The following is a 26776-nucleotide window of genomic DNA, read 5'->3' as shown; positions in this document are numbered from 1 at the left end:
ATTGGGCGCCAAATTTACACCTATAGCCATTCTTATCAAGTGCTGCCTGGATTTCCGCCCAAACTTTTAGCAACTCTTGGGTGTCCAAAATTCCTGTTACCGTTATTAGGGTCCCAGGCTTAACCACTCACTGCACCTCGTGCCGTATATCTATGCCCTGGGAAACTTCATCTGAAGTCCAAGGGACGAATATTAGTCTGCTACTCGCCACAGCTATTGCTGCCACTCGCTCCCGCTCGTGTTTTCGTCGTGGATCGTTAGAGGGGAGATTTATGAATTAGAACGCAGTTCCCATTCATTGATCTAAGTACCCGTGTCAATGATCGCCAGCGTCATGAGATGCTTGCGGTCAATGTAATTATGGAAGTACCGCGTCCACGCATTACTTCCTGTTAGTGTACCTATAGTACGCTAACAGGAAATAATGCACAAGGTGATTAAGTTATTGGTGAATGAAAGGATAATATTTGCATGGAGTTGGTACCTTCACCTCTTGTTTGCCTGGATTTCTTCCTTCATTCCAAAAACACAAAAAACTAATTAACTCCCTCTGAAAATTGGCCTTGGGCTTGATACACACGCCCAATAGTTTCTGACCAAGGTGGCTGGCTGAGACCACCTCTCCCAAGAATCTAGCTCATGTGCAATGACCCTGATGCTGTGCCGAGAGATCTGGACTGCCTCACATCTCTAATCACAGGCCAAGGCCATTGATTTTCTTACCTGCCCCGCTCTTTCATGCTACGCCATAGTTCCTTCGTCCCCCCACCCCTCCATAGCCACAGAATGCGTTGCTAGCCTGCACAGAACTTGGCTCCGAACTGTTTGAATATGGACTTAGGCTATGACAGGGACATTAGATTATAACTATGGTTGATCATCAGAGGCAGCTGTATGACTGATATTGCGGTCAATTCCCTCCCTTAGTGTGATGTCAGGGCCATGGCCCTGACAGTTTCCTGTCTGTGAACCCTGTTGGATTGTGGGAAATACAACCATTTCCAACGGCCAAGAAAGCAGCATCTCCTTCTTTACATAGAACTCTCAGTAATGAACATTCCGTACAGATCACCTCACAGGACTAAAGAGAGCACCCCCAGTAATATATTTCCGAATGTAAATCCGGGAGAGAGAAGGGTTTACAGTGGGCTAATCATTTCTGAATATTGTAAGTTAATATTGTATTAAGTAAGCAATTTAATTAATTTATATTCACTACAGTTCTTCTTTAACTATGTACTTTGCACAGTGCTGTGGAAGATGCCAGCACTAATCAAATGCTCAGTGCTTGGTGTGTTCAGTAGGCTTAAAGAGACTCTGAAGCCTCCAGAAAATGCAGTTTTTGTGTTACAATGTTGTTAGACATGAATGCCCCCTCTGAAATCTCAATGAATTCCCCCCCCCCCCCCCCCCCAAACCACAGGGCAAAAATCCACAACTTTTCTGGTCGTGGATTTTGCTGCCCGGGAAAGCAGAGCTTTGGGTTGCAGCTCTGCCTCAAAGCACGTCAATCAGCGCTGATCGCCGCCTCTCCCTGCCTCTCTCAGTCAAAGAAGACTGAGAGGTGCGGAGGAGAGGCGGCAATCCGCGCAGATTGATGGAGGAGGGGCCGAGCTACTGCTCAAAGCTCTACCTCTATGCGGAAGCGCTGCCCATATCCTCCCCCCCCGGGATTTCGGGGGGATTAACTGAGATTTCAGCCACGGGGATGCGGTGTTTCAGAGGGGGCATTCATGCCTAACAACATTGTAAACTGCGATTTCTAGAGACTTCAGAGTCTCTTTAAAGGGATACTGTAGGGGGGTCGGGGGAAAATGAGCTGAACTTACCCGGGGCTTCTAATGGTCCCCCGCAGACATCCTGTGCCGGCAGCCGCTCACCGATGCTCCGGCCCCGCCTCCGGTTCACTTCTGGAATTTCTGACTTTAAAGTCAGAAAACCACTGTGCCCGCGTTGCTGTGTCCTCGATCCCACTGATGTCATCAAGAGCGCACAGCGCAGGCCCAGTATGGTCTGTGTCTGCGCAGTACACTCCTGGTGACATCAGCGGGAGCGAGGACACGGCAACGCAGGCGCAGTGGTTTTCTGACTTTAAAGTCAGAAATTCCAGAAGTGAGCCGGAGGCGGGGCCAGAGCATTGGGGAGTGGCTGCGCCAACACAGGATGTCTGCGGGGGACCATTAGAAGCCCCGGGTAAGTTCAGCTCATTTTCCCCCGACCCCCCTACAGTATCCCTTTAAGTAATTAGAAGTCAGTATACATTTGTATGCTCGTTTCATGTAAACGTGTACAGCTTGAAAGTAGACGAGTCAAATACTGGTAAGGAATTTATCATATACAGTTTTTCTCCACCTGATGCTTCCACTGATATACTAAAAATGGAAACTATGCAGAATTTCTATTGTTTCCTTATTCCTTTTACTGGGTGTTGAAGTATCCAGTTTCCACAATGGAAAGTGTTCAGTGTTTTCCTGGTAGGCACAATGTCTGTCAACACTGGTCCACAATAAGCCAACAATGGAATGCTCATGTAAACACAGTGGCGTACCAAGGGCTGGTCCTCCAGGTTTCCCAGGTGTCATATAATAAAATAGTCCAGTGCTTGATCACGCTTAGTCAAAAATATGCAAAATGCTTTTAAAAGAGTCACAGAAATTCAAAGACACATTAAAGCCAGCAATGTTCTTATTTACTTGCTTATATCCCTCAAGGGTTTGAGTAGTCAGCCTGCCTCTACCAGGTTTGCTGGTATTTTTAAAGAGCAACCTCTCTGAACAGTCTGTAGATGCAGCATGTTACTTTTATTGGAAAGTCATGAAAAGCTTCTTGCGTGAAGTGACACACGGGCATGTATGGGGACTGCACAAGGTTAGCATTTGATTGCTTAAAAAACATCCTAGCAAGCAGGCAGAAGGAGGAGCTGTGGCATAAATGTGTTGCGGCCACACTAAACACACATGGGCACTAGAGGTTCTGGATTGAGCTGAGGAGTCTTTAAAGTGTAACTGTCGGGGCATAAAATCAACAATCAATTCTTTATTTTTATCTGGTAAACCAGTAATAAGGATGCTAACCAGGCAATCCAAAAGTTAAAATCACTATTACTTTTCCTGTTAATAAATTATCATTCCCCAGTCCCCTGACTCTTATTTGGTACATAAAAATTTGGTACACAAAAAGAAAGTTGCAGGGCATGCTGGGTTGTCCTTTTTTGCTTTTCTATTTCCCCTCAGACTTAACTATTGCAGCCTGATTGGCTGAAGCCTCTTTCCCTCCTGTTTTCTCCTCCCACACCTCTGTTCCTCTCTGATTGGCCAATATTCCTCATGCTGAGACAATGCACTTTCTATAGTGGAGGGTGGGCAATGCATACATAATCAGGCAGAGGAGAGTAAGGATGGAAATTACATCAGGATTGGCTTCAAAATAGCTACAGTTAAAATGAGAAATTTTAAGAAGGATTTTCTCTTTTTTTTTTTTTTTTTTTTTTTTTACTGTAGAAAAATCACTAAAATCAAAATGTGGACAGTGCAATACATGTGTTATGTAAGTAGAGAAAGTATTTATCTACTTACGTATGTGTGTTTTTTTTCCTGAGATAGTATGACTGACAGCTCCTCTTTAAAAGAATGGACACCCACTTAAAAAGTACAGACAGCCCATTTGTGCCTTGTTGTGTATGGACTGTCCGTCTAAAGATGGACAGTTGGCAACCCTGGCCTCTACCTTGTGGAGCTGAGCAGGGACTAATAAAACACAAGGGACAGTAAAGTGACAGTTTGCTGTTTTGTGTTCTCTGAGGTCTGCTGTACACGGTTTCTTCTTAAATCACTTTTTAGGTCAGAAGGCCACATTTGGTAGACTGCCTTGCCAGGAGTCAGGTGCATGGAATATTCAAGAAATCGGTGAAAAAAAAATAAAAATATATAAATATATATATATATATATATATATATATATATATATATATATATATATATATATATATATATATATATATATATATATATATATATAGTATGTCAATACAACAAAGCTAAGCACAAAGTAAATAAAATACAAACCCCAGGTGCTGTGCAAGCAACCACCAGTAATTGCATATGTGGTAAGCAGGTAAGCATGTCCCTACTCGGATGAGAGAACCCCACTTGTGCTCACACTCCAGAACAGAAAAGAGTTAGGCTGCTTAAACACTAAGGCGTTACAGGTGCACGTTAGTGCGCCTGTAACGCTCCCCCAACGCACAGCAATGTAACACAAGTGGGCTATTCACACTGCCCACGTTGCGTTACATGTAACGCTGCACGTTCCCCGCAAAATGCAGCATGCTACGGCGTTGGAGCGGCTATAGCCGCGTTAGACTGTTTGCACATGCTCAGTGGGGGGCGGAGAGGAGGCGGGGAGATGCAGCTACAGTAGCCGCGCACATGGCTACTTAATATGCACTGCACTGGCGGCCGCTGATTGGCCGGCGGGTCCACGTGATGCGGAGTGTCTCGCTCCGCATCACGTGGTCCCGCCGGCCAATCAGCGCCACTCTGGGAGACCTTATACGGATAGAGCCGCCTAATGCGGCTTACTCTACCGTCCTCTCCCGCACCACCATACGTTGCGTTAGGTGCACGTTATGCGACCTTAACGTAGCACCTAACACAACGTCTTGGTGTGCAAGTAGCCTAAAAGTAGAAACTGGGAGGAGGTTTCTAAAGAATATAAAATAATTAAAAACAGGTTAAAAATGAAGGCAAGTACTGGCTTACCATCTGGTATTAATTTGTTAACAGAGGCACCAACAAGGATATAAATGTTTAAAAACCGTTTAAAAAAGGGGGAAGTTGTGGTGGGCTTACCTCCCTCGTAGATAAAGACTAAGAAACGTTACTTAGATTCAAGGTAAAATGTATTACCGGTAAGTGCTCCAAAATGCAACACTTTTCGCAGGTCACAATCCCGCTTCATCAGGCAAATAATTGGAGAAAAACAATTAGCGTCTGTGTAGCAGCCAAGCTCCTCTGGCTTACCATCAGGCAAATTTGACCAATCTGCTGATTCCCTAAATAATTTGAGCACCATGAAAGATTATGCGTTTCACAAGTATCGGGCTCTGGATTATTATGCTTTCCTTCGTAGTATTGCATGATATACAATGATAATCACAAGCTGCTAGTTAAAAAAAAAAAAGTAACTGCATCATAGGACAAAAACAATCAATAATTAGGTCCAGGTACAAAGAAACGTTTTGGACAAAAAAAAAAAAACTACCTCATCAGCTCACTCATACTTTTTGCCTTCTTTGCAATTTATTTACATTGTTTTATTTGGCAACTTGTAATTGCCACTGTACACTGATAATGTGAGTGCTAACTAGTGTTGGTGTTCAAATTCAGTATAATGAATTTGGCAGGGCCGTGGAGTTTAGGCAATAATCATCCGACTCCTACTCCGACTCCATGTACCCAAAATGGCTCCAACTCCTCGACTCCGACGTCTTACTCTAATACTAAGACTGTGGATTTGGTACAAAAGTCATCTGACTCCGACTCCTCAGTTGATGAAACCTCAGACTCCAGCTCCAATTTAGGTACCCAAAATTACTCAGACTCCTCGACTCTGACTCCACAGCCCTGAAATTGGGAACACCCAGATACTCCTGATGACCGCTGTTCAGCACTGAACAAGCAGACAGGGTCCGGAGGAGTTCTCTGACTTGCATCGGAATCACGTGGAACTTAACATTACATGCAAGTCATTGAACTCCTGGACCTATCCGCTTGCTCAGTGCTGAACAGCGGTCATCAGGAGTATCTGGGTGTTCCAGATTCGCTATGCCGAATTTGAACACCAACTGTAGTGCTAAATTCTTTGTATGCCTTTTATTTTAATTGCACTTGACATTAAAGGACGCATCTTTGTATAGAACCTTGCCAGGGAGTTCTTTTATAAATATTAAATTAAAAACTGACCATTCCCATGAAGAGATGGATTAGTCAAACACCTGTCAGTTCCGCCAGATTTCTACAATTTACTGTAAGTGACAGCAACATAAGAGAAAAGTAATTTATGGCTCATTTTACTCTGTGAGAAACCTACTTCTTATTTGTATGCGTTTACATGTATTTTACAATTTTTCTATTTTTTTGCGATAGTGGTCCTTTAAATGCATTTCTTTTTAGCTCTTTGACTTTCTAATGAGTGCAGAAACTTTGCCTGTGCTGTTCAGTAACCCGTCCGCGGCTTTTTTGTTGACAGTTCGACGGGGTGATGTACTCGCAGCTTGGAGTGGCATTCGTCCATTGGTCACAAATCCCCATTCTACAGACACGCAATCAATATCCCGCAATCACGTTGTTGATGTTTCTGAGAGTGGTCTCGTCACAATAGCAGGTAAGGTAATCTTCTTGTAAATAGAGGTTGTCTGCCAGTATTGACTCTTCACCTGTAAAGCAGAGCCTTCTATTTAAAGCTACATTCAGCAAGTGGTTTTTTTCTTACTTTTTTGTATTACTATTTAGATACTATTGCCCTGATTCACTAACCTGCGGTAGGATTGCTGTGCACAGACAGCACATGGCAATTTTATCGTTATGCTGACAGCTCAGCGCGTTGTGTAGTTTGGGTTATCTGAGTTACGCATGCTGTACCGCGCTGCAGCATCCGTTACCCCCTAAAAACAACGGTCATTTATACCTTTTTAGAAGTCCATTGCCAGGCAGAGATCTCAGTATATCATTTAATAGCTCAGTAACTAAATATGGTCAAATGCTCATTTTTGTGTGAAACTAGATTTGTACAGCTAAAAAAAAATTATGTAGCCTCGTAATATCACTGCATGACCTGAAGCAGTTGATTTGAAATTTGTAGTGGTAGCTTTTTTGGAGGAAACTGTTGTCGCTGTTTGGATTGCAGCATCCTGCTCTCTAGACCAGGGCTTTTCAACCTGTGGTACGCGTACCACCAGTGGTACTTTGCTGTTGGCCAGGTGGTACATTCCAAGTTTACCTGCTACTTAATTGCTCACCTGACGCTTGTCCTGGTCCCGTCCTGCCACCACAAAGTTCGGCTACCCCTCGCAGCCCCGCCGTCACTGTGCACCGTTCGCCTGGCTGTCTCTTCACTGATATGTACCATCCACCCTGTGTTTCCTTCCTTTAAAGTTTTGCTCTGTCTCTTCACTGAGCCCGGGTTACCACCGATCTGAGGTCTGAACTATTACAAAGGACAGCACAGTGAGGAGCAAGCAAAGGGGAACCGAACTTTGTGGTGAGTCACTCTCTGGTGGTGGGGGAGGCTACCTGTATTGAAGGGGGGGGGGAACTGGATATGCTACCTATATTGGCAATCTACCTACAGACTGCTAATGGCAATCTGTAGGCAGGGCCGGTTCAAGTAATAATTGGGCCCTAGGGCAAGATTAGCCTGGGGGTCCCCCCAACAGACACCCCCCTGACCAAAAAGCGTCATTAGAGGCCCTTTGTTGCAGCCAAATCTCCCTCCTAGGCCCCTGAGCTGGCTGATGACCCTCCACCAATCACCTCCCAACTTAACAGACTCTGCAGAGTCCCTGGGGAGCAACAGTTAAGATGGGGGAGGGACACCATGGGGGCCCCTACAGGCTCTGGGGCCCAGGGGCAATTGTCCATTGTTTCCTATGGTAGCTCCGGCCCTGTCTGTAGGCTTGCAATCTGATTTTAATCCTTTTCCCCACCAATGCCTCCTGCTATTCCACTCCCATATGCCCCCCCCCCCCCTTTTCTTAACCACTTGAGGACCACAGTCTTTTCGCCCCTTAAGGACCAGAGCCTTTTTCTCCATTCAGACCACTGCAGCTTTCACGGTTTAATGCTCGGTCATACAACCTACCACCTAAATGAATTTTACCTCCTTTTCTTGTCACTAATACAGCTTTCTTTTGATGCTATTTGATTGCTGCTGCGAGTTTTACTTTTTATTATATTCATCAAAAAAGACATGAATTTTGTCAAAAAAATGACTTTTTTAACTTTCTGTGCTGACATTTTTCAAATAAAGTAAAATTTCCTATACACTTGAGCGCGAAAGTTATTCTGCTACATGTCTTTGATAAAAAAAAAAACCATTCAGTGTATATTTATTGGATTGGGTAAAAGTTATAGCGTTTACAAACTATGGTGCCAAAAGTGAATTTTCCCATTTTCAAGAATCTCTGACTTTTCTGCGCACCTGTCAGGTTTCATGAGGGGCTAAAATTCCAGGATAGTACAAATACCCGCCAAATGACCCCATTTTGGAAAGAAGACATCCCAAAGTATTCAGTGAGAGGCATGGTGAGTTCATAGAAGATTTTATTTTTTGTCACAAGTTAGCGGAAAATGACACTTTGTGAAAAAAAAAAAAAAAAAGTTTCCATTTCTTCTAACTTGCGACAAAAAAAATGAAATCTGCCACGGACTCACTATGCTACTCTCTGAATACCTTGAAGTGTCTACTTTCCAAAATGGGGTCATTTGTGGGGTGTGTTCACTGTCCTGGCATTTTGGGGGGTGCCTAATTGTAAGCACCCCTGTAAACCTAAAGATGCTCATTGGACTTTGGGCCCCTTAGCGCAGTTAGGCTGCAAAAAAGTGCCACACATGTGGTATTGCCGTACTCAGGAAAAGTAGTATAATGTGTTTTGGGGTGTATTTTTACACATACCCATGCTGGGTGGGAGAAATATCTCCGTAAATGACAATTTTTTTATTTTGTTTACACACAATTGTCTATTTATAGAGATATTTCTCCCACTCAGCATGGGTATGTGGAAAAATACACCCCAAAACACATTATACTACTTCTCCTGAGTACGGCGATACCACATGTGTGGCACTTTTTTGCACCCTAACTGCGCTAAGGGGCCCAAAGTCCAATGAGTACCTTTAGGATTTCACAGGTCATTTTGAGAAATTTCGTTTCAAGACTACTCCTCACGGTTTAGGGCCCCTAAAATGCCAGGACAGTATAGGAACCCCACAAATTACCCAATTTTAGAAAGAAGACACCCCAAGGTATTCCGTTAGATGTATGGTGAGTTCATAGAAGATTTTTTTTTTTTGTCACAAGTTAGCGGAAACTGATTTTAATTGTTTTTTTTCACAAAGTGTCATTTTCCGCTAACTTGTGACAAAAAATAAAATCTTCTATGAACTCACCATACTCCTAACGGAATACCTTGGGGTGTCTTCTTTCTAAAATGGGGTCATTTGAGGGGTTCCTATACTGCCCTGGCATTTTAGGGGCCCTAAACTGTGAGGAGTAGTCTTGAAACCAAATGTCGCAAAATGACCTGTGAAATCCTAAAGGTACTCATTGGACTTTGGGCCCCTTAGCGCACTTAGGGTGCAAAAAAGTGCCACACATGTGGTACCGCCGTACTCAGGAGAAGTAGTATAATGTGTTTTGGGGTGTATTTTTACACATACCCATGCTGAGTGGGAGAAATATCTCTGTAAATGACTGATTTTTTTTTACACACAATTGTCCATTTACAGAGAGATTTCTCCCACCCAGCATGGGTATGTGTAAAAATACACCACAAAACACATTATACTACTTCTCCTGAGTATGGCGATACCACATGTGTGACACTTTTTTGCAGCCTAGGTGCGCTAAGGGGCCCAACGTCCTATTCACAGGTCATTTTGAGGCATTTGTTTTCTAGACTACTCCTCACGGTTTAGGGCCCCTAAAATGCCAGGGCAGTATAGGAACCCCACAAGTGACCCCATTTTAGAAAGAAGACACCCCAAGGTATTCTGTTAGGGGTATGGTGAGTTCATAGAAGATTTTATTTTTTGTCACAAGTTAGTGAAAAATGACACTTTGTGAAAAAAACAATAAAAATCCAATTTCCGCTAACTTTTGACAAAAAATAAAATATTATATGAACTCATCATACACCTAACAGAATACCTTGGGGTGTCTTCTTTCTAAAATGGGGTCACTTGTGGGGTTCCTATACTGCCCTGGCATTTTACAGGCCCAAAACTGTGAGTAGTCTGGAAACCAAATTTCTCAAAATGACTGTTCAGGGGTATAAGCATCTGCAAATTTTGATGACAGGTGGTCTATGAGGGGGCAAATTTTGTGGAATCGGTCATAAGCAGGGTGGCCTCTTAGATGACAGGATGTATTGGGCCTGATCTGATGGATAGGAGTGCTAGGGGGGGTGACAGGAGGTGATTGATGGGTGTCTCAGGGGGCGGTTAGAGGGGAAAATAGATGCAATCAATGCACTGGGGAGGTGATCGGAAGGGGGTCTGAGGGGGATCTGAGGGTTTGGCCGAGTGATCAGGAGCCCACACGGGGCAAATTAGGGCCTGATCTGATGGGTAAGTGTGCTAGGGGGTGACAGGAGGTGATTGATGGGTGTCTCAAGGTGTGATTAGAGGGGGGAAATAGATGCAAGCAATGCACTGGCGAGGTGATCAGGGCTGGGGTCTGAGGGCGTTATGAGGTGTGGGCGGGTGATTGGGTGCCCGCAAGGGGCAGATTAGGGTCTAATCTGATGGGTAACAGTGACAGGTGGTGGTAGGGGGTGATTGATGGGTAATTAGTGGGTGTTTAGAGGAGAGAAGAGATGTAAACACTGCACTTGGGAGGTGATCTGATGTCGGATCTGCGGGCGATCTATTGGTGTGGGTGGGTGATCAGACTGCCCGCAAGGGGCAGGTTAGGGGCTGTTTGATGGGTGGCAGTGACAGGGGGTGATTGGTGGGTGGCAGTGACAGGGGGTGATTGATGGGTGATTGACAGGTGATCAGTGGCTTATTACAGGGAATAACAGATGTAAATATTGCACTGGCGAATTGATAAGGTGGGGGGGGGGGGGTCTGAGGGCAATCTGAGCGTGTGGGCGGGTGATTGGGTGCCCACAAGGGGCAGATTAGGGTCTAATCTGATGGGTAACAGTGACAGGTGGTGATAGGGGGTGATTGATGGGTAATTAGTGGGTGTTTAGAGGAGAGAATAGATGTAAACAATGGATTTGGGAGGTGATCTGATGTCGGATCTGCGGGCGATCTATTGGAGTGGGTGATCAGATTGCCCGCAAGGGGCAGGTTAGGGGCTGATTGATGGGTGGCAGTGACAGGGGGTGATTGACGGGTGATTGACAGGTGATTGACAGGTGATCAGGGGGGATAGATGCATACAGTACACGGGGGGGGGGTCTGGGGAGAATCTGAGGGGTGGGTGATCAGGAGGGAGTAGGGGGCAGATTAGGGACTAAAAAAAAAATAGCGTTGACAGATAGTGACAGGGAGTGATTGATGGGTGATTAGGGGGGTGACTGGGTGCAAACAGTGGTCTGGGGGGTGGGCAGGGGGGGGTCTGAGGGGTGCTGTGGGCGATCAGAGGGCAGGGGGGGGGAAATCAGTGTGCTTGGGTGCAGACTAGGGTGGCTGCAGCCTGCCCTGGTGGTCCCTCGGACACTGGGACCACCAGGGCAGGAGGCAGCCAGTATAATAGGCTTTGTATACATTGCAAAGCCTATTATACACAGTACACGCGGCGATCCGGGTGCTAGTACAGCGAACGGGGGGCGGAGCCAGTCCCCGGCGGCTGATCGCGTCACGAATGACGCGATCGCCGCATAGCCACTCCCGCAGCCGCCCCCGCCGATGGGCGTATTGCGGTCGTTTGGGCCCGGACTTTGCCGCCGCCCATCGGCTGGGGGCGGTCGTGAAGTGGTTAAAGTGTACCTGTAAGAAAAAAGCGCCCCGGGAGGAGGAAGCCTCTGGATCACCAAAGAGGCTTCCCCCTTCCTCCTCAGTAGAGGGGATCCAGCGCTGGAACCCCTCAAAGATCTCCTTGTTTGTGTGAGTGCACACGCAGTAGTGGCTCTCTGCTCGGGCTTCGATGGAAACACACAAGTCTGATCGGGTCATATCTACTGCGCAGGCACACTGGTGGTAGAACATTTTCAGTTGATAAAAGTGGTACAGTGAGTGAACAGGTTGAAAAGCCCTGCTCTAGACTGCAAGGGGCGGGGCACAAACCAAACTTTTGTTTCATGCTGCATGCTCTCCCCATCATATGTAAAATTCCTATGCCTTTTTTTGTACAGCAATGATTCCCATTTACCATATATGGGAGATCCCATCTTCTGTTTGCCATTAGCCCTTGTATAGTCCCCATAAATCCAGCTTTCTCATTCTGTTTGTAACAACTTATTGTCAACCTCTTCAACTGCCACGCCAAACCTTTATCCCATCACACACACACACACACACGCACACGCACACACACACGCACACACACACACACGTACACACACACGTACACACACACGTACACACCCACACCCACCCACACACACACACGTACACACACACACACGTACACACACACACACGTACACACACGCACACGTACACACACACACACACACACACACACACACACACACACACACACACACACCTACCTCTTTCTTCATTGGCCAGACTTGCCTTCCCCATGATCAGCATTTCTCATTGGCTTTTGTGACCCTTGAAAAAGTCTTATCTTGCGGACAGTTTTGGAGGTTTTTTAAGTAGAAACCTATTTTTGAGACTTAGAAACTGCATTCACAAATCAGTAGGTAACTGGCCCGGGGAGCAAACCCACCTGTACAGGTATGGGAGTACCTGAAGTGCAGGTGAAACTCGAAAAATTTGAATATGAATAAAAGTCAATTTATTTCAGTAATTCATATTAAAAGGTGAAACTAATATATGTAATAGAATCATTCCATGCTAAGCGAGATACTTTAAGCCTTTATTTGTTACAGTTTTATGAGTATGGCTTACATCTTATGAGAACCCCAAAATCTTAGCCCATTACAATATTGTGAAAATGTACAATATTCTGGGCTCAGAGTGTCTGACTCTAATCACCTAATTCATCCAAAACACCTGCAAAGGGCTCCTATTCCATATATTAGTTTCACCTTTTAAATTGAATGACTGAAATAAATGGACACTTGCACGGTATTCAAATTTTTCGAGTGTCACCTGTATGTGTAGTTCAACATGAAAATGGAGGTTAATTGTCCCAAATATCCTTTTCAGTAAACCAAATTCAGCATAGGAGTAGAGGTCTCCAAATGGGCACAAAAACAGCTACAGCCTCTCCCATGGTCCCGTGGTGCCACCACCAGTTAGTGCTATGTTTTTTTTTTCCTCCGTTGCACAAGAAACCAAAAGTTTCAAGTTGTGCTTTGTGTTTTTGTAGGTGGAAAATGGACGACATACAGAGCCATGGCAGAGGACACCTTGGATGCGGTAGTTAAAGCACACAACTTGAAAGCCGGTCCATGTAAGACAGTGGGACTTTTCCTTGAAGGCGGAAAAGACTGGACACCCACACTCTACATCCGCCTTGTCCAGGATTACGGCTTAGAAAGCGAGGTAAGTACTATTCAACCTGCCTGGCATTCTGTTTCTGCTGGATTTATGTGCAAACAGTGGTTGGATAAATGTGTACCAAAATGTGTCAAGAAAGGGTCTAGTATACATTTTGAGTATAATAAAAGTTTCAAACACAAAATTATGTCAAAAATAATTTTAATTAAATTTTCCTTTTCTGCCAGGTCATAATTTCACCACTCGTCAGCATTTTTGGCAGACGACGTGCAGTTTTTCGCATGCGTGTTTCACATTAAAATTCACGTTCTTGAGTGAATTATTATGTCTAATTCTAATGCCAAAATGCATGTAAAAAATGGAACCCTGCCTCAGAACTGCTGGATGAACCTGACTCGTCCATAACGTTTTCAGCTATTTTTCCCTGGACGAGTTGGGCTCGGCCAAACCACGAGGGAGGTTAAGCCAGGGTCCTCACACATTTTTGGCACAGCTCATAGTCATTGATGGGACAGAATCAGGAAATGTGGTAGAGCACATTTTATATTATTTTATTAGACGAAACCAGTGTGGCTAGAGGAAACCCACGCCGACATGGAGAGAACATACAAACTCTGTGCAGATAGTACCGTGGCCATTTCTTTATTTTTCTGTCCATCCTAAACACTGGCATGGATGTGGACCTTGAGGAGTGGTGTTTGACACCTGTGATTTACCCTCCTTGGCGGTAAGCCTTTAAATGGTCTCTCTCTGGTTTAGAATTACTGACATAAATGAACTTTTGCACGATAATTAATTTTTTTGAGTTTCACCTGTATTAGCAGGGTACAGGGATGCTGCTAGCCCCAAAGATCAGTGGCACGTGGCCTGGATCTTTTCTGGGGCGCCCTGGATGTCCCCCAGGCAGAGTCAGGCAACGGGTGGCAGTACTCATCTCTGGCTGTTTGGTCTCCAGATTCTGCAGATGGAAATACATATATCCAGGCACATCGCCTCTAGTTAGGACATTAAATAAATTATTAGGGAAAGGGAGGTGCTGAAGGGGGTGTGGCTAGAAAACAGCAAAAATCCATTAACCCTTCGCACACTCACATGCAAATGTTCAAACAAATGCATTCACAGATTCACTCATCCAGGCACAACTGTTATCCCTACAGCTAAATTAAAAGCCAGAGTTTAAGTTCACAGAAGAATGCATTCTTATGCTTAGTCACCTATACTGCGCAGAAGTACCCAGGTAAACATAGGTGTCCTAACTCTGGCCCTGTAACATGCATAGTGCAGACATGCAAACACATTCATTGCATCAAACCTATCAATGGATTAGGAGCACACATCCTAACTTCCTCTCCTGGGAAAGACGGTGCATCTTACCAATCGCACAAGGGAGCTAACGTTATGTGTCCACGTGCACCATGCGCATACACCAGCATAAGCTGTCTGCATGCTGACAAATACATACAGGGGAAGGAGGGAGTGCACTGAATTGGACCCTAGCCACAGGGGTCAGTAGTAAAATGGAAATACATATATCCAGGCACATCGCCTCTAGTTAGGACATTAAATAAATTATTAGGGAAAGGGAGGTGCTGAAGGGGGTGTGGCTAGAAAACAGCAAAAGTCCATTAACCCTTCGCACACTCACATGCTAAATTAAAAGCCAGGGTTTTAGTTCACAGAAGAATGCATTCTTATGCTTAGTCACCTATACTGCGCAGAAGTACCCAGGTAAACATAGGTGTCCTAACTGTCTGTTACAGGGCCAGAGTTAGGACACCTATGTTTACCTGGGTACTTCTGCGCAGTATAGGTGACTAAGCATAAGAATGCATTCTTCTGTGAACTAAAACCCTGGCTTTTAATTTAGCTGTAGGGATAACAGTTGTGCCTGGATGAGTGAATCTGTGAATGCATTTGTTTGAACATTTGCATGTGAGTGTGCGAAGGGTTAATGGATTTTTGCAGATTCTGCAGATGTCTCTTCTGGGCTTCCACCCTTAGTATCTGAGAAGAAGTTAGAAGTTAAAGCTCCTGGCGTCTGATTCTCGGATGCTAGGGGGAGAATCGCCAGCTACAGAGGGTGTCTCCAGACTTGGAGAGTAGATGGAGGAGATGAGTAGTTCCTCCAGCTGTGCTACTCTGCTGGGAAGGAGGGTGGGTTCAGGAGGAGGAACAGTGAGGACACACACAGGAATGAATGCTCCCTATGGAGGCTGCACACCACTAGTATACCCCACAGAGGCACCACAGCACCCAGCATGGCACCACACAGCATCCCGCATGCCCCAGCATGCATTTTTTTTGTATTAATTGAGAGGAGGGTTCATCCAACATTTTGCTGGCCAGGCCTACTAAGACCGATGTGAAGTGCATGCAAATTTAGCTCCACCCATGACCACACCCAAATTCTGGAGTGTGGCCATACCTATTTTTCAGCTGGATTGCCCAAAAGTGCCCCAGATCTCTTAGGATCCTATTAAAGAGACTCTGAAGTCTCTTAAAAATCCTTTTTTTTTAATCCCAAAATATTGTTTAACATATTAGCCCTAACTAAACCGCTGCATCCCCCCTAACTCGCCAGAGGGACAATCTGGGCAGCGCTTCCGTGAGAGGCAGAGCTATGAGCCGCAGCTCTGCCTCTCAGCGTGTCGGTCAGCCCGGATCGCCACCTCTCCCCCGCCCCTCTGTCTTCCTTCACTGATAGGGGCGGCGGAGATACGCGCTGACAGACGTGTGTAGAGGCAGAGTTGCAGCTCATAGCTCTGTCTCATACGGGAGCGCACTGGGCAGCAAAATCCACGTCCAAGAAAGTCGTGGGTTTTGCAGGGGAGAGGGAGGGCGAGTTTGGGGGCATTTGGATAGTGTACAGCGGCGGAGATACGGCGGTTTTAGTTAGGGCTAATATGTTAAACAATATTTTGGGATAAAAAAAAGGATTTTTAAGAGACTTCAGTGTCTCTTTAACGCCCTGCCCATAGCACCAACAAAGTAGGATCTAGTAGTATGGCGAGGGTGGCAGAAGTGGAGAGCAGTACTGCTTGCAATAAAACTCCTGATCATCCTATATGATCGTCAAGTGAGTTCCGTAAGTTCATCAAATGTAATCGTCTAAACTCAAAAGCACTAAAGCATTGTCCAATATAGTAAAATGTTTATACACACACAATCTTCAGCAATGGGCACTCCTGATGTTGAAAACAGAAATCCAGATTTCATCTTCAGCTCATTTTGTGCCCAGAGTCATTCTCAGAAGCTGTGATACGTTTTAATTGTTTGACAAACACGTCTTCGGAGGAGCCTGCTTGCTGAAATTAGCATTCTGATCTCTGTTCTCATCCCCTCTCCCTCCTCTGTGATGCCCGTGACAGTCCCGTCTTCCGTGACATCCAATTCCAACAATACATTCGTTAAATGTGATCACAGTTGCAAAAAAGTAGTTGACGCGTCATTAGTCACAGTTACATTGATACATGCATATAGTAGTATAAGTGCTGGCCTAAGCGTTCACAACACAAGTCCTCTCCTCCCACACAATCAAGATTTAATACCCTCTTCAGTCTGTCTGATAAAAGCTTTGGGAATCTGACATAAGTAGCATGCTTTTTTTTATTTTTTATTCTCCCTGCTGTGCTCTGAGGAGCAGAAGGAGGGGAGGTTGAAGTGGGAAATGTGTAGTGAATTGTTGATGTCCTCCTGCAGGTTGCCCAGCATCTAGCCGCCACCTACGGTGACAAAGCCTTTGAGGTGGCCAAAATGGCTAAGGTCACAGGGAAGAGATGGCCCATTGTCGGGAAGAGACTGGTGTCCGAATTCCCCTACATTGAAGCAGAGGTTAGTGCATTACATAGAAGTATTATTTAACATGGGATTATCCTCAAAATTACATTTTTGCTCAAATGTATTAAACGGTTTAAAAAATGTATATGAAACATTTTAAGACTCCTGTGATGCTCTTTTAAATGCTTACGTCACTGAAGCGAACTACGGTAATAACAATGCCTGTAGCACAAATTATCAGATTGATTCATAATTAAAGAGAACTAGAGATGAAACACCCTCTTGTATTTTACCTTATAAATCAGTGGGAACATGACAGTAAACACCTAATCTGCTCTTTGTTTCATTGTTCTCTGTTTAATCTGACTGTTATCACCTCTGATAAGAATCCCGGACTGAGCACTCAGTCTAGCTTTGCTACGGAAAGATTATAGCTGAGTCTGTCTTCTCTGGTGTCTTTTCAAGGCCAAGCCTGCCCCCTTGTGGCTCTGCTATAATGACTCGGCTATAATTATTTCCTGCAAAGCCAGACTGAATGCTCAGTCCGGGATTCTTATCACAGCTGTTAACAGACACTTTTAGCAGTGAGGATGAAACAGAGAGCATGGTAAGTGTTTTCTCTAATGTTCTTACTGATATATATGGTAAAATACACAAGGGTGCTTCGTCTCTGGTTCCCTTTAAGTAATTAGTAAGCAAATAAAGGAGATAATTGTCCTTGCTTCAAGACACCCCTTTTTAAGGTGCTCACCTTTGAGTAGAGTCACCCATCAGGGATCAGGACCTGATCCCCTTGGGCGAGATTGCTGATTAATGGCCTGATTATCGGCTAAAGCAGGTGTTATAGGCCACCTGAGCCGACTTTTTTCAAACTTGTGTATGAGGCTTTAACTCTTCCAGTACAGTCAGATGGTTTTAACTGTTAATTTTATGCTGTGTTTAATGCTTTAGACTATAGATGATATTTTGTTATAATATCACTTTAAACTGTAACTGTATTTCTGTTAAAAAAAAATATATATCTCAAGTTATTTGAGTTTTTTTTTTTTTTTTTTCAAAAGGAAATCTATTTTTTTTGTACATTTTATATAAATACACATTTCCTTTTACATTTTTAGTTTTCAATCCGCTATGATTTCACAGACACATCAAATGTTTGAAAATGTGCTTCCTGGGACAGCAGTACACTGTGCAGTGAATAGCAAACTTACTTGTGCACACACTGACCAGACATACGGTTACCATTCGGTGTTCAGGTATTCAATGAAGTCACCCATGTCCATGAGATAAAAGAGTTGTCTTCTAAAACCATTGCAATATATTGTATATATTCATCCTACATGGACTTTTTTTTTCCACAAAAATATATTTCCTTTAGACCTGTTGTAGGCTCCACCCACTTTCCTTAATATTAATTCCATTTACCCAGTGGCCAACTGTGCCAAGTATAAGACCCCAGCAATTAACAGTCTAAAATGCCTGTAGTTTACATTTTCACATTTAAAATGAATGCCTGAAATTTGACTTACTGGTTTATGCTCCGTCCACTTTCCCTGAATTTGTAACCTCGGTCACCAAGTGACCAATTGTGCCAAGTTGGGAGACTGGCTTTCTTACTGTGAGAATGGCAGGCTTTTATATGTTCCCATTGACATGAATAGGTGAAATCTGATTTGGCTGTTTGTGGTTCTGCCCAGGTGTGCAGGGGGGTGCACAAAACCCCCGAACATATTTTGCCAGGTACTAAGGGATCTGTATACCAAGTTTTGTTGAAAAAAATATTACGAAAACTCAAGTATATGGGTCGGCAACCCAACAACAACAACATTCAATTGAAAGGGCAATATATCCTCCAGTCATTAATCAATAGTTATGGTCACACATTAGACTGTGCCATTGAACATGAACAACTTTATTAATATTTCCACTTTATAAAAACAATGTAAAAACAAAGTGGGGTTACAGGGCCTATATCTTAACCACTTCTCTACCACAGGTTTGTTTCCAAGCTAGGCTTTCTTTGGGCAGTACTTTATGCTAAGAATTATATTATTTTATATGCATTTGACAGGGAAGAAGAAGAAAAAAAGGACAAAAATAACCATTTCTCAGCTTTCACTTTTTATTTGCCCATTTGTCACGGATACTACAGTGTTTAAATTGTGTCCCTAGTACAAAGTATGGCAATAAGATTTTATTTTGGGTTAGGGGTGAAGGAGTTTCAAAAATAATGAAAATGTATTTAATTTTTCTATGGTAAATGAATAATGGTGTATTTGGAAGTGAATAATGGTGTATTTGGAAGTAGTTTTACTTTTTGGCCACAAGATGGTGCTATACTTAGTTTTCTAAAAATAGAAAACAGAACCAAATATTTACATGTGTTTATAAACAAGGACGTAGAAAAGCGTGACAGAAGTTGCTAAGTGGTTAATTATATACTGTACAAAAATCCAAGGGGTGCAGTTCAAAACAACTCTAATATCTCAATAAACCAATTCCCAATGAACACTGCAAAAGCTAAAGTAATTCTACCACAGAATCCAAAAGGTAATCAACAATTTGTATCAAAGGTTCTGTGGTTGATCAGTTAACAGTGAAAGTGCAGGGAATCATATAATGATGGCTAAAGTAATATTGTCTGAGAATCAGCAGCAAGTAATACATAAAGTGTCAGTGCAAAGTTAAGTATTCAACGTAAATGTCCATAAAGTGCATAGAACCAGTGCAAAGCATAGCAAAGGGAATGTGATGCCTATAAGGTGCAGAAGAGCACAAAATACTCGCAAAGGAAAAAATAACTAGACGTACATGCAGGTGTACTGTAAGGTGCTAGTGCAAACATAGTCGAGATGAAAAAGCCAACCAGAGGAAAGCAGAAGCCACTACGTGTGAAAGCAACCAACTGATTGTGAAAACAATGAACGTTAATGCGCGTACACACACCTGATTTATTAAAATGACGGGTGATCAGACCCGCACGCGGGGCGGCCGTTCTGACAACAGTTTCTGCGTGTGTACAGTCTGTCGGCCGACTGATTAGGCTGTTTTTGACCGATCCACCGAGCGGATCAGTCAAAACCAGCCTCATCAGTAATTCCAGAGTAAAGGGGGAGGGGACAGGGACAGATATTAACCAATTACCCTTAATTCCACTAGGTATATATAACCCAATCGCCACATTGCTTGACAATCATATTTCCGTGACTAGATTGCCATGAAAAATATCTGTTTATTAATTTCTTTGTGACATATCAAAGCATAAAAGGTGTGTCAAAGCAAATCATTAAAACCAACAGCGCTGTTGTACACAAGCTGCATCAAGTTGCCCAACCACATACACTACTTGCACCACCAGCATGCACACGGGCCCACACAGGAAGGAGGGGCAATAATTCCTTCAATTATCTTCCCGACCACCCACTAGAGAAGGAATACAATTGGTCCCTAGAAATAATCCCAGGGTAATCCTGTTGTTTATCCGGTCCAGCCACAGCAAAGCAGCAAGGCCATCTGCAGAGCAAAGCAAAGCAAAAGCAGTCCACAATGCTATGTTACAGTTGCAGGACTCTGTGAATACTCACTCCTCCAGCAGCTCTAGATCTTCACAAGGACATAAGGCAGAAGATATTACTTCCTCACAGGAGCCCCTGTAGAGTCTGTGCACATGTCTGTTCCCTCCGTTGGTATATTTTTCTCCATGCAGGTGCTTCCGGTCTAACTGGGAAAGCCGGTCACCACCATCCGACTCCACATCCGGGCTGACACTTACGTTACAGTGCGCAGGAGGCTAACATCACCCCCGCACACTCAGTAGATCTCAAGCGTCCTCCGCCCGCAGCAAAGTCCCCAGGCCGGAACTCCTAACCGCCAGGGAGGCGGGTCAAACAGCGAATCAGCGGTGGGTTAGGTCAGTATCAGGATGCAGCATTGGCCGACTAGTTTCGACCGGTACTTCCGGTCTTCATCGGGGGCGTGACTTTCTACGGGGGGGGCAATCCTAAATAGGAATCCTTTGGCTCCACCCACTTCACGCAAGTTGGATGAGTGTTAACACTGTGCTCGTCCAGATGGAATTACAGAGGTACTGTTTCAGTCCTACTGCAGATACTGTTCACCATGTATTTCAATAAACCACCAGCATGAGAGCACATAGGAAATATTTTTTATTATTATTTGTAACTCTCCTTATGCATGTCTCTCAAGGAGATACCAACTTTAAAAAATGGAGCAAAGAGAAAGGTTTCCATATTTTTTTTTTAGGGTCGTTATGTTAGAGGTTACATCATACTTAACCTACAAACACTCACCAGCCACTCAATATAACAAACCCTCCTCTTATATCAATACTGCATTTTTCTCACAAGATTTCAATGATAAACCTCAGATTTGTATAGTGCTATTCTAAATGTAAATAACTAGATTCTCCCCTATATCTCACAGGAAACTAAGGGAAAAATCCACATTTAGTCCATGGGGATGTCGCGATCTTAATCGATACATCCACATTGCTTCACGTCGTAACAGCATCGCTTCCGTTCTTTCCGTACGTGGTAAAACCTCTAGACCCTAGGTTCTCAACGTGTGGTACGCGTACCCCAGGGGGTACTTCTAATGGTTCCAGGGGGTACTCAGGCCTGATATACTTAGCCAAGAACAACACATTTAGAGTTTTAGAAAATGATAAATCTTATTTTAAACAAGCCCAAATTAGTATTTTAGCTAATTAAAAGCAATAGTAAAGACTTGGAAATGGTTTAGAACCAATTATAATGTACTACGATTAAATATTTATTTGTGAAGGGGTACTTGTGATAATGTTTACTATTCTAGGGGGTACTTGGTGAGTACAGGGTTTTAAAAGTGGTACACACCAATAAAATGTTGAGAAACACTGCTCTAGACTATCAATGCATATCGCACGAAGGCCAACAATTGAGCCATTGTGCATTTCTTGGAAATGCTCTGCGATCAGCGTTTTTTTTTTTTTTTCTCCCCACTAGCAATATTCCCAAGGTGCTCAAGACGTCTTGACTTAAATGCTCGTGTCGTCATGCCCACGTAGGATTTATTTCACGGGCATATAATGAGGTATACAGCCCATGTGGAATTACAATTGAGAAACATCTTTAGTTTGTATTCTCTTATATGATCCTGAGGGGGGAAACTATTGGGTCTCAAAACGAAATGACAGGCCTTACATGACCCACACCTGTACATTCCAGCAAGGGGGAGGGATACGGTCAAGCCATGTTCCCCCTTCCTTTCTGGGTAATTCCGATCCCACCCTTTATATAATGTCACCCCCAAACAGGTCACTAAAGCAACAGGGAGGGAGGGATATCTGCAACTTCTAAAGGGGCATCACATTAGATCTCAAAAGGGGAGAACTTAAGTCAGGGTATTGATTGAAAATAAGGACGTGAGAGATCCTCACAGCACCATCCCCAGGTATTTTTGGATACCCTTAGGTGTTTTTAGTGGCGGTCCAGGAAGCAATGAAGCTCATTGCGTTCATTGAATCCCATACCCCCACAAGCCTCTGTGATGGAGATTAATCTCGCCTCTTCTCTTCGCAATAATTTCTCTCTATCTCCCCCTCTATGCGGGACATCCACCCATTTTAGGCCAAAGAAACGTAAGCAGTTGGCATTCCCCAGATGTTCCTCCCTAACATAGATCAGTCTTGTGGCCCCTTTTCCTGTCTCCACAGAGTGGACATGTTCCTGGAAACGGGTACACATTTGTCTCGTTGTTTCCCCGATGTAGAACCGGCCGCAGGAGCAGTGATGCCGACTTGGTAACTGCTCGGAAACAGGCCGGAAACGGCGTGGGTGAGTCCCTCCCTCTTCATGTTCATGTGTATGCGTTTATTTGTGTATATATTTGTGGATTATTGTGGCAGCAGATGGTCTCTGAGGAAGCAAGCATTGCCAGCTTGCGAAACGGCTGTTAGACCTACTGCCTGAATTATGGTGTCTGTCATGGTGGGATGAAATAAATTAGCCTTGCAAATCAGCTGGTGCCCGGTACCTTTTATCCTCACATCGCAATTGTTGTCTTTAAACCGGAGGCACAGGGAGCAAGCGTTAAGGACCCCCCAGAAGGCTGCCTGTTGTAGCATTTGGTGCCGATCTTCTTCCCATCTATCTATCACGGAGTACTGACACAAATGCACCGAACTCCTCCGCACTACCCCTCCACACGACGAGCACATCATTGATGTACCTCAGTCAAAGGGACACGCCCCCACGGAACAGCTCATTCGGATAAACATCCTGTTCTTCCCACACTCCTAAATGGAGGCAGGCATATGCAGGCGCACACGCCGCCCCCATGCTTGTCCCCTTCAGCTGATGGTAGTATCTTCCTTCAAACAAAAATATAATTATTATGCAAGGCAAAAGACATAAGGTCCACAATGTAGGAGTTATGTTCATCATGGAGGGGAAAGGTTTCAAACAACAAATATTCGAGAGCTTCTAGTCCAACAGTGTGAGGAATGGATGTGTATAATCCCTCAACATCAATTGATGCTAGCATGCAGCCTTCTTCCATTACAAATCCATTAAGCTTATTAAGTACCTCCATTGAGTCCTTTATGTATGAGTGCAACCGCTTTACCAGGGGCTGTAATTTACGGTCCAAATATGTACCCACTGCCTCACACGGTCCTGCTACTGCTGACACAATCGGACGACCCGGGGGAGGCATGACACCCTTGTGAATTTTCGGGAGGATATACATGGTCGGTCTAGTGAATTGCTCCACAAACATATAACCATATTCCTCCCTATTAAGGATGCCATGCCTCAAACCCAGGAGCAGCTGAAAGTTCAGCTCATCTACCAAGTGCCGAAAGGGATCACATTCTATTCTCATGTATGTGGACGAATCCTTAAGCTGTCTGTAGATCTCATCAGTGTACATTGATCTGTCCATTAAGACAATGTTGCCCCCTTTATCACTTTCAAGTCATCCAGTGCCCACCTCTCACCCGGGGTGAGGTCCCACTCGCCAGGGGCATCCCATCTAACTTTCTGGAGTTCCTGTTCAAAAAGTTCCAAGAAAGTTCAGGTGTCGATTAAAGGCATATACTTTGATTTTGGACGTAAATTGGTATGTCTCGGTGATTCCACCACAGACAACCAATCATCATCTGTTTCCTGAGCATGTACAGGAGAGGAAATTCCTTCACGCTGATCCGAACTTTGACCTTCAAATTCCAACCTTAGTTGTACCTCTCTAAGGAACATCGAAACATCCTTAAAGATGGTGAATTCATCTGCCCTTCCCACAGGTGAGAAGGACAACCCCTTTTCCAACAGTGAGAGATGGTCACCGGTGAGGGCAATACTAGACAGATTGACTACCGATTTGGATTTAATGCCACATCCACTCCTCTGAACTTTCCACTCCTCAACTGCATATTGGACTGATTCTCTCTCTGTTTCCCATTTCTTTTGATCTCCTCCTCCACTAACCAGCCTCATCAGCCTGTGACAGACTGTACACACAGGGAAACTGTGCCAGAACGGCCGCCCTGCAGGCGGGTCTAACCACCCGTCGTTTGAATAAATCAGGCGTGTGTACGCGCCTTAAAGCCTTGCACACATGCATGACTGAAGTTGGCTGAGGCGGGTGATAACTGTTGCCTCAGCTGATAGTCATGCGTGTACAGCAGCCCTCGACCAGCCTTCCGCAAGTGGTTCGAGCGATGGCCAACTCCTTTGTGCGCTCCGCTTCCCTCACCCCCCTGCATAGCAACAGAATTTGTTGTCAGCTACACATCCGACATGCATCTGTACAGGCCGACCCCTTCCTTCCAAGCTAGAGAGATTTTGGACTGGCTTGCAGATAAGGCGACCTCTACTCTTTAACACTGTGAGTTAGACCAAAATTTCTCGACTTATATTGAAAATTAAGCAATTATATTCATTATGTTATATTCAGTTACCTTTACAGCAGACCTGAACTTAGAACTTCCTCTCTGCTCTAAAAGATAAACAACAGCTCAATAACCAAAAATGTCTTTGTTACAGCTGTTACAAATCCTGCAATAAATCTGCAGTATATCTACTTCCTGCTTTCATGGAAGCAGACATATTGTTAATATCCTGTGCTTTCAAATTGGCCTCTTTGTAGAGGCAGTCAGCTGATATAGCTGAGGGATCAAATTACAACTTGTGCTTTGTCACAGATTAGTGGTGATTAGACAGGCTAAACTCTAATTTCATACAGGGCGCATTTTTCACTGTTTTCCATCTGTCCTGTGCAAGAGTTCAGGTCCACTTTACGTTTTATACCGTGAAGTTCCTCTTTAAAGGGGCACTATGGCGAAAAATTGTAAAATTTAAAATATGTGCAAACATATACAAATGAGAAGTACGTTTTTTTTCCAGAGTAAAATGAGCCATAAATTAATTTTCTCCTATGTTGCTGTCACTTACAGTAGGTAGTAGAAATCTGACAGAAGTGACAGGTTTTGGACTAGTCCACCTCTTCATGGGGGGATTCTCAGGGATTTATTTTTTTTCAAAAGCACTTAGTGAATGGCAGTTGCTCCGTCCAACTGCCAAAAATTGTGTAGTGAGCAGGGAAGCTGACCAGCATCATTGTTTAAATCCTTTTTAGGGAATATCTTTATAAAGAATAAAAGCCTTGCTGAGAATCCCCTATGAAGAGATGGACTAGTCCAAAACCTGTCACTTCTGTCAGATTTCTGTACTTACTGTAAGTGACTGCAACATAGGAGCAAAGTAATTTATGGCTCATTTTACTCTGGGAAAAAAAACATACTTCTTCTTTGTCTATGTTTGCACATGTTTTAAAATTTACAATTTTTCACCATAGTGCCCCTTTAAATGTAATTACTAAAAAGGCATCATAGCATGTGTTTAAATCTGAGCAAATATTTTGGAAGAATCGGTGATCTTTCTCATTGTGATTTTGATGCCAGTAACACATTTACCAGTGTGCTGCATCACCTCCTCCTTTAGCAACTAACAGCAAATGTCTGAGAACTGAGAAGATTAATTGCTGTAGTTTTGAATTTGAAATGTTGTCACATTCTTGGCTTGTATAGGTTTTCAGCTGTCAAACTGTTTAGTGAGCCTACTGTATTGTGCATTTTGTTTCATAGTGTGTGATATACTATACTTACAATATGTTATAGATCTGGATTGCAGACATCCCAGTTCAGCACCTGAAGTCCTTTACTACAGAGCCGTGTTGTTTTATACCTACAAAATATGGTTTGGCATTTTACCCCACGTCCAAATTATTACCTGAACCTGCAACTTTTACCTCCGCAACATCTCCAGATCGGTGCAAAGGACCTGCCTGACCTACATCTCTGCTCTTGTCCACAGACACATAATGGCCCGGCCCCTTCGATCCTCAAACGACCCACGTCTGCTCACACCATGCATATCTCACTCCAATGCATGATTGCATGACTTCACTAAGGCTTCTCCCACAAAAAAAAATGCCCCATTTAAAGTGACCCAATACCGCCCCGATTCTCCCATAGTTACCAAAATACCACACACACACTCACACACACACACACACACACTCTCTGGACAAAATAATGGGAACACCTAACATTTTGGCATCATAATCTTTGAACATTTTTT

At 43.9% G+C, this 26776-nt stretch overlaps 1 protein-coding gene across 4 annotated transcripts in view; it reads left to right on the top strand.

Moving 5' to 3' along the window:
- The window catches only part of GPD2 (glycerol-3-phosphate dehydrogenase 2), a 318302-nt gene that overhangs the window by 170957 nt on the left and 120569 nt on the right, over positions 1-26776 (top strand). For all 4 annotated transcript variants that reach the window (XM_068245759.1, XM_068245757.1, XM_068245756.1 and 1 more), the window contains exons 10-12: positions 6250-6384; positions 13231-13406; positions 17061-17192. In XM_068245759.1, the coding sequence (XP_068101860.1) occupies positions 6250-6384; positions 13231-13406; positions 17061-17192 (443 nt within the window). The remainder of the gene's footprint in view (positions 1-6249; positions 6385-13230; positions 13407-17060; positions 17193-26776) is intronic.

The sequence above is a fragment of the Hyperolius riggenbachi genome, chromosome 7 (genome assembly GCF_040937935.1).
Source record: "Hyperolius riggenbachi isolate aHypRig1 chromosome 7, aHypRig1.pri, whole genome shotgun sequence".
Lineage (NCBI taxonomy): Eukaryota > Metazoa > Chordata > Amphibia > Anura > Hyperoliidae > Hyperolius > Hyperolius riggenbachi.
The sequence above is the reverse complement of the archived record's forward strand: the minus strand, read 5'-3'. Positions and strand labels throughout refer to the sequence as shown.